The sequence below is a fragment of the Mandrillus leucophaeus genome, unplaced genomic scaffold, assembly GCF_000951045.1.
Source record: "Mandrillus leucophaeus isolate KB7577 unplaced genomic scaffold, Mleu.le_1.0 Scaffold702, whole genome shotgun sequence".
NCBI classification, from domain to species: domain Eukaryota; kingdom Metazoa; phylum Chordata; class Mammalia; order Primates; family Cercopithecidae; genus Mandrillus; species Mandrillus leucophaeus.
Genome location: NW_012107609.1, coordinates 830,013 through 836,997, shown reverse-complemented (window position 1 = coordinate 836,997; position 6,985 = coordinate 830,013). Strand labels below are relative to the sequence as shown.

The window sequence follows — 6,985 nt, the reverse complement described above, 5'->3', positions numbered from 1 at the left end:
GGCAGGGATGCGCAGGGCATCGGGGGCAGGTGGGAGGGTGCGGGGGCAGAGGCAGGGACGCACAGGGCTTCTGGAGCCCACAGGGTGGAGACGACAGCTCAGCGTGGGCATCCACTAAGAGAGGGCCGCTGGCCACCGCCTGACACTGGCCTCAAACCCTGCTCCCGACCGTGCCTGGAAGCTCAGGCTCCTGTCTCTGTCCCATCCTGTGACGCCCCCCGGGTCTCCAGGCCTCTCACTGGAGAGGGGTGGCCATGGTACATTCCCACCATCTCACACTGCCCGACAATTCAGGCAGCACTTCTTGCAAACTTGGTTTCATTTACTCCCCACAAGGAACAAGGAGATTGTGAGGAGGGGAACTAGCCCTTCTCACGAGTGGGGAAACTGAGGTCAGAGACGCAATGCGACTCGCCCAAGCCCACCCGGCCAGTGGAGCGTGAGGGTCACACCGCGTCTCCAGCGTCACGGCTCCGGGGCCTCTGCCCGCACCTCCGACTCCACCTCATTCAGATAGGGCTCCCTCCCAGCCAAGGAGCACGCAGGGTCCACTCAGGGCGCTCTGAGCATGGTCTGTGTTGGGGTCTCCATGGCACCACGCTAGGCAAAGGCACTGAAGCCAGGGAAAGAGAGAGCCATGATTGCACCGTGGTACCCAGGAGGGCCTGCAGGCTCAGGGACCTGGATCACTGCACCCAAAGGGAACTCGAGCTGAGGAGGCCCTGGAGGAGCCCGGCCGCTCCTCGGCTGCAGTTCCCCCTTCTCCGAGACTCTCGTGCACAATTGAGCCAAAAGTGACGTGCATACTGTAGACGTGAGACCAAAACCACTCCCAGCCTCTCGTTTTTGCTCAAAAGACGGAGAGAATAATCCATTCAGAAAAACCAATTCTGGACATCGGTCCCTGGAACCTACTCTGACTAAACCGTCTTCCTTGGTCTTTCTGCCATTATGACTTTTTTTTAATAAGGATCCTTTAACCTCCTTTAACCTTTTCCAGTGTATTCTGTTCACCTAAGTTCACTGAAATCCCTTTTCGTATTTTCAACTGGAGGCCAGAGCATGAATGCCGCAGTCTTCCAAGGAGGTAGTGCGGGGACAGCTGCCTTCCGGGCGCTCCTCTCCCTCCAAGAGTCTTCTGGATAATTCAGGGGTGAGGGGTGGCTCCGGCGTGAGGGGCTCCCTGACTGCTGCTCCCGTGCGCTGGCTTCCCTCTCACAGCGACGACCAGGCAGGTGGTCCCAGCCCTCCTTCCTGGTGTCCTGGTTCCTGACGCCACCAGTGCGCTCTCCTGCCAGCGCCGAGCCTGGGAGCCTGGCCTGGATGTGGCCGCGTAGCGCGGAGGACGTGGCGAGGCCTCCCATGCCCAGCCTGGGTTTCCAAAGCAGCAGCCCCTCCAGGCGGCGGACGTGCCCTACTGTGCCCCCAGTCCTCCTGGGCTTGAGCCCACTTGTAGGGAGTAAAGACCCCTCATCTTCATCCCACTGTCTGGACAGGACTCCCCTCTTCATCCAGGAAGGAAGGCGGGTCTCTAAGACCACAGAGACCAAAGCCCATAGGATGGGGCAGAGCCATTCACGTGGGGCCTCCTCTGCTCGCAGCCGCCCAGGGCCGCTCTCCTCCTGGTTAGCACAGCCTCCTGCCCCTGCTGCCCATGTTTAGCCCACACAGTCTGAGGCCAGCGCTCACGGTCTTCCCGGGACACCAGGGCCGCCTGCTTCTTTCCATCCCCTTCCTCTTATCACAACGAAGTAGGCAGCCTCCCTCGCGGGGCTCTGCCATCAGCTCCTCGACTTTCCTCATCTTGCTCTCAATGCCGTTGTTCTCTCCGCCTCTGGCGGATGAAGGGACAGAAGTGAGGTTGGCACAGATGCCGGCGTTGGCTACTGCTTGGAGCTCAGGGCGCCCATGACCCCAGCCCTGCTCTCCTGACGCCCCTTTCTCACTTGCAGGCGGCGTCTACACTTGGTGCCCACATGGCGCATCTCCAGTGCCCTTCCTGAGGAAGGCAAACTCCCTCCTTGCCACCTGCCTGTGGGCCCTCACCCCCCTCACCTTCCCCGCCAGGCCCCGCCGGATTGAGCCAGCTCGAGGCACCAGAGCATAATGAGTCCAGAAGGAAGTGGCACCCGGGGCTAGCGTGACCCAGAGGAGCCGGCCACACCTCGGCCGTCCTGGAGCTGCTCCTCTCCTAGGGAGGAGGCGGGTGGGTCTCCCCAGCCCCTACCATCTTGTGCGGCCTCGGGACTCGCTCTGCAGTGACGCAGCCTCTGTCCCTGCCGGGCTGCTCAGCCACTCTGGACACACACAGTGCTCAAGGCGGGATGGCAGGGAGGCAGGGCAGGGACCCCACGGCACGTCCTGTGACACCAAATGACGTTGGTCCCCACTCCCACCCACACCAAGGCCTCTTTCAGGTCAGCACAGAGTAGCTGGGGGCAGATGTGGTTCTTTTCCCTGGTGATCTTCACAGCTCAGGGCTACTGACAGCCGGGGCTCAGAACACCGGGCCTTGAGAGTCCCCGGATCCTCCACCGCACTCAGGGGAAACACCTCCCATCCTTGTGCCTCCACCGCACTCAGAGGACACACCTCTCGTCAGTCCCCGCTGGGTGCCCACTGCCCTTCCGTGGCCCCACCCCTGCGCTGGATGAGCCTCAGCCCGGGTGGAGAGGAGGCAGCCCGGCCCAGGACGGCGCGGTCAGGAGGCCTCAGCCAGGGCAGCCCAGCAAATGCCCACACTGGGCCTCCAGGGACTTGTTCTGTGCAGATGATCTTGTCCAGGGACGGCCGCACCACAGCCCCAGAGCCAGACAGGAGGCCGGGGCACGCACGCACCAAGCGTCACCACATCAGGACAGGGATGCGGCCCCAAGACGACCCTCCACCTTTCACCATGAGGACCCCTGCCCACAGACCCCTCCCTTCCGAATTCCCCCAAGCCTGGCCCGCGCCGGCCATCCCCGCTGTGCCCCTCACCAGTAATTACGGCTTCCCACGCAGTTGTTGATCCACTTGCAGTGGTGGTCGAAGCCGGATACACATTTATTGCAGGAAATGCAGTGTTTGGTTTTCTTGTTCCTGGATGGGTGAATCGGGGAACGGCTGTCAGGCCCCAAGTGCGCAGGCTGGGCCAGGGCCGGAGCCCCATCACCGGGAGCCAGGTGCCTCGGGGGAACCAGCCCTGTGTGGCCTGGGGAGTGGGCGTTCCACGGGGAATGGGAGGCTGGGGGAGGGAGTTGAGGCCTGTGGGGAGGAGGAGAAGCAGGACAGCTCTGGGCAGAGATAGCCACAGAGCAGGAGGAGCCCGTGTCTGTGGTGGGTGTGGACACCGGAGCGTAGACCACCCCCCAGCCTTCCTGCACCAGCCTCACTCTGGGCAATGGCCCTGGAGGAGGCCGCACCTGCCCTATGGTTCCAGGACTTGAGGCTGGGGGCTTGGATCCTACCTGTGCCTACAGGACCTCCCTTGCAGCTGACAGCAGCCCTGTAGCCACCCCCTAGGCCATCACGGATGCCCCCAGGGCCCCTGGAGACACTGGAACCCTTCCCTCCCTCTTTCCCTGGGGCTTGCCTTCAAAACCCCCAAGAAAGACAGCGCTCTCTTGCCCTGGGATCACAGGGGAGGGACCTCGTGCACGAAATCCACTGAGGATCAAACATGCCTGAGTGCCACCGCGTTCCGTTCCAGGGGAGCAGCGGGTCACCTGCAGGTGACAGACACAGCCCTCCAGCCTCAGCCCTGCCTGCAGAGGAGTTGGGGCGGCCTGGCACTGTGCCCCCTTCACAGCGCGATGAGGGGCTATCCACCCGCAGCCACAGGGCCGGTCCCTGGAAGCTCCATTAGCGTCAGCTGTGGCCATGGCAGGGGCCCTGTGGGGCCAGCGGTGACCTGAGCCCCTGGGCCCCTGGAGGTGACCCTGACAGCACGGGGCCTCGGCGAGGGTGGGCACTCACACGGTGACCTTGCACAGGTGGCAGAACTGGTTCTGGATCACGTGTGCGTGTTTCGATCTGTCGAAGATCGGCATGGGCTGAGAGTAGTTCTTCATGAGTCTGACATTGAAGTCGGCCGGGTCGATGCAGGAGGCAATCAGGTGGACGACGAGGTGGAAGAAGAAGATCCCCCCGGTCACCTGGCACGTCAAGGAAGAGCCTGGCCCAGGGCCTCGTTGGCCTGGTCAGCCTGGCACGAGGCATCCCCATGAGGCCCAAGGGCCCAGGGGAGGTGAGGCCGCCAGTCAGCCCTACTCACCCAGCCCTACACACCCAGCCCTGCACACTGGATCCCAGTTCAACCAGGCTTGGCTCTGCTCACCCAGCCCTGCACACACGGCCCTGTACACCTAGGCCTGCAGACCTGAGCCCTGCACACCCAGCCCTGCTCACCCGAGCCCTGCTCAGTCAGCCCTACACACCAAGTCCTGCACACCCTGCCCTGCACACACCACCCTGCACACCTGGCCCTGCTCACCTGGCCCTGCTCACCCGGCCTTGCTCACCCGGCCCTGCACACCCAGTCCTGACCACTTGGCCCTGTTTACCCGGCGGTGCACACACAGCCCTGCTTACCCAGGCCCAGAGGAGAAAAGGCCACCCATCAGCCCTGCACACACAGCCCTGTGCCAGGCGGGGACCGGGATGGCTGCCCCCATGCCCTTTTTGTTCATCCCTGTTGGACACAGGGCAAATCCCCTACAGAATGCACCACACCCCCAGAGGCTCAGCCAGCCCAGCCAAGCACAGTCACCCCAAAGCCCTTTACACCGTGAGGGACAGAGCAGGGCCGCAGGAGGGACGCCCAGCTGTAAACACAGCCAGATGCAGCCCCAAAGGCCGTGGGGAGCCTGGTTCTTTCATACCAGAGACCCGCGAGCACTGGGGGAGAAGCACAGCCTCAGACAGCAGGAGGGGGGAGGAGGCAGGGAGCTGCACAATCTACCCGCTCCCTCTAGACCCCAGACGGCTCGCTCAGGGACCCTCTCCCCGAGACTCGCTCAGGGAAGCCCCCCCTAGACTCGCTCATGGACCCCAGACTCACTCAGAGCCCTTCTGGACCCTCTCAGGGACTCCAGACTCTCTCAAGGACCCCAGACTCACCTGGGCCTCTGTCTTGGAGCCTGGCTGTGGGGCCACTGGGGAGAGGGTCCTTGTCCCCTGGAGCCAGGAGAAGCTGGGCTCCCCATGACCGGGACATCAGCTCCCGCCCTCAGATCCTGGCTCCCTCCTCCTTTCACCCTGGGACCAACACAGACTCCCCATGGCAACCAAACACAAGGGGTGGAGCGCAGGGCCCTCCCGTCACCCTGCCTGGCCCCTGGACCGCCTTCTAGCCAGGAGTTCAGGGTTGACAGCCGTCTCCGCGGGGCGGCCCAGAGGCCCTCACCGTGTGGCCTAAGCTTGGCATGGAAACCCAGGCTGCCGACCTGCGGGGCACAGCGCTGTCCTCCTTGGCACCAGGGGCGAGAAGGGAGGTGCTGGCCATGTGCAAAAGGCTGCGCAGGGATTTTAGCAGAAGGCTGCCAGCAGGGTGGGTCCTGTGCCAGGCCAGGAGGCTGTTGTCCCTCCTGACAGAGTCCCTTTCCAGAGCCCTCTCAGACAATGCTGTCCTGTCCACCCTGATCCTGAGCGGGGGCTGCACAGAGCACCAGTGGCCACTGGGCCCACCTGCAGGCTCGGGGGACACAGTCTGGCCCAGGGCAGGTGACTGGTGCCGCCGGGCAGCCATGGACCAGATCCCAGAGCCAGGTCCACTGCGGGGTCCTCCAGGCGCCCCTCCCGCTCAGACCGTGCCACGGTGAAAAGGATACCACGTAGGCGATATATTTCCACACACGAGGCAGGAGGGGAATGAAGATCCCGAAGGTGGCCGAGGAAAGGCCCAGGAAGACAGCCCAAGTCACCACCTGGAAGTAGTGCAGGGGTAACGACCAGCCGTTCACTCTGGAGATGCGGGGCGGCAAGACCAGATCTCCGTTGTTGAGCACGGCTTCTGGGGCGACGGAACACTGGCTCCCGGAGCGGGTGTCCATCTGCAGGATCCAGAAGGGGAGACCAGCCCCGTCAGCCCCAGGGAGGGCTGGCCCCGCCCACTGTCAGGGAGACCTCAGGGACTGGGAACATCATCCCCGAGGACCAGCACTGAGAGCCAATGGCCCAGCACTGCCTGGGGCCGCGTCCCTGGGAGCGGGGCTGGGATGGAGCCGGTACAGGGCCTGCTCAGGGGAATGAATAGACATGCTGCAGAATCTGACCCCGGCCACAGTCTAGCGGCTACAGAAAACGGCTCTCCAGGGTGTGGGGGCCCCTGGGCGGAGGACCTGGCCAGGCACCCGGTGCTGGTGCTACCGCCCCTCAGTTCTCCCGAGGATTTAAGTTCTGGGGAGCCCTCGACAGCCCCCACACAGTGATAGGTCCCAGAACCCGTTCACGAATACACAGGCTCACCCAAGACTCCCCAGGTGCCAGAGGAAAACCCACATCAGAAAGAGGCCACACGGAGCAGAGGGGTGCGCCTGAGAGAAACTGAGGCAATGCCGGAAGAGCTCCTGAGCCGATACTAACTGCTGCAACACTGAAATCTGCCAGATCCTCCCCGAGAAGCCTCCCTGAGCTTCCCAGAGGAGCAGGACCCGAGAGCTCACTTCACGGGGTCCTGTGTGTCTCCCCTTCCACAGGACAGGGTAGCCCGTCCAGCCACGCGGGGCTGGGGCCTGTCCAGGTGGGCAGTGGCTGCGAGGTTCTGAACGCACACTGCGGCGGCTCCCGGCCAGTCAGGTGGGGAGGGAGGGACGTGGTGTCAGGGGAGGGAGGGACGTGGCGTCAGGGCAGGGAGGGACGTGGTGTCAGGAGAGGGAGGGATGTGGTGTCAGGGGAGGGAGGGACGTGGTGTCAGGGGAGGGAGGGAGGGGCAGTGAAAGGCACTGAACAGCCACTGCTGGGTGGGGATCTGGAGGGGCTGGGTGGTCTCGACACAGGAGTGTTA

The 6,985-nt window shown here is 63.7% G+C and overlaps 1 protein-coding gene across 1 annotated transcript in view; it reads right to left on the bottom strand.

Moving 5' to 3' along the window:
* The window catches only part of ZDHHC11 (zinc finger, DHHC-type containing 11), a 16,388-nt gene that overhangs the window by 4,385 nt on the left and 5,018 nt on the right, over positions 1-6,985 (bottom strand). Inside the window, 3 exon segments of the mRNA XM_011964734.1 lie at positions 2,980-3,081; positions 3,958-4,136; positions 5,811-6,032. Coding sequence (XP_011820124.1) covers positions 2,980-3,081; positions 3,958-4,136; positions 5,811-6,032 — 503 coding nt within the window.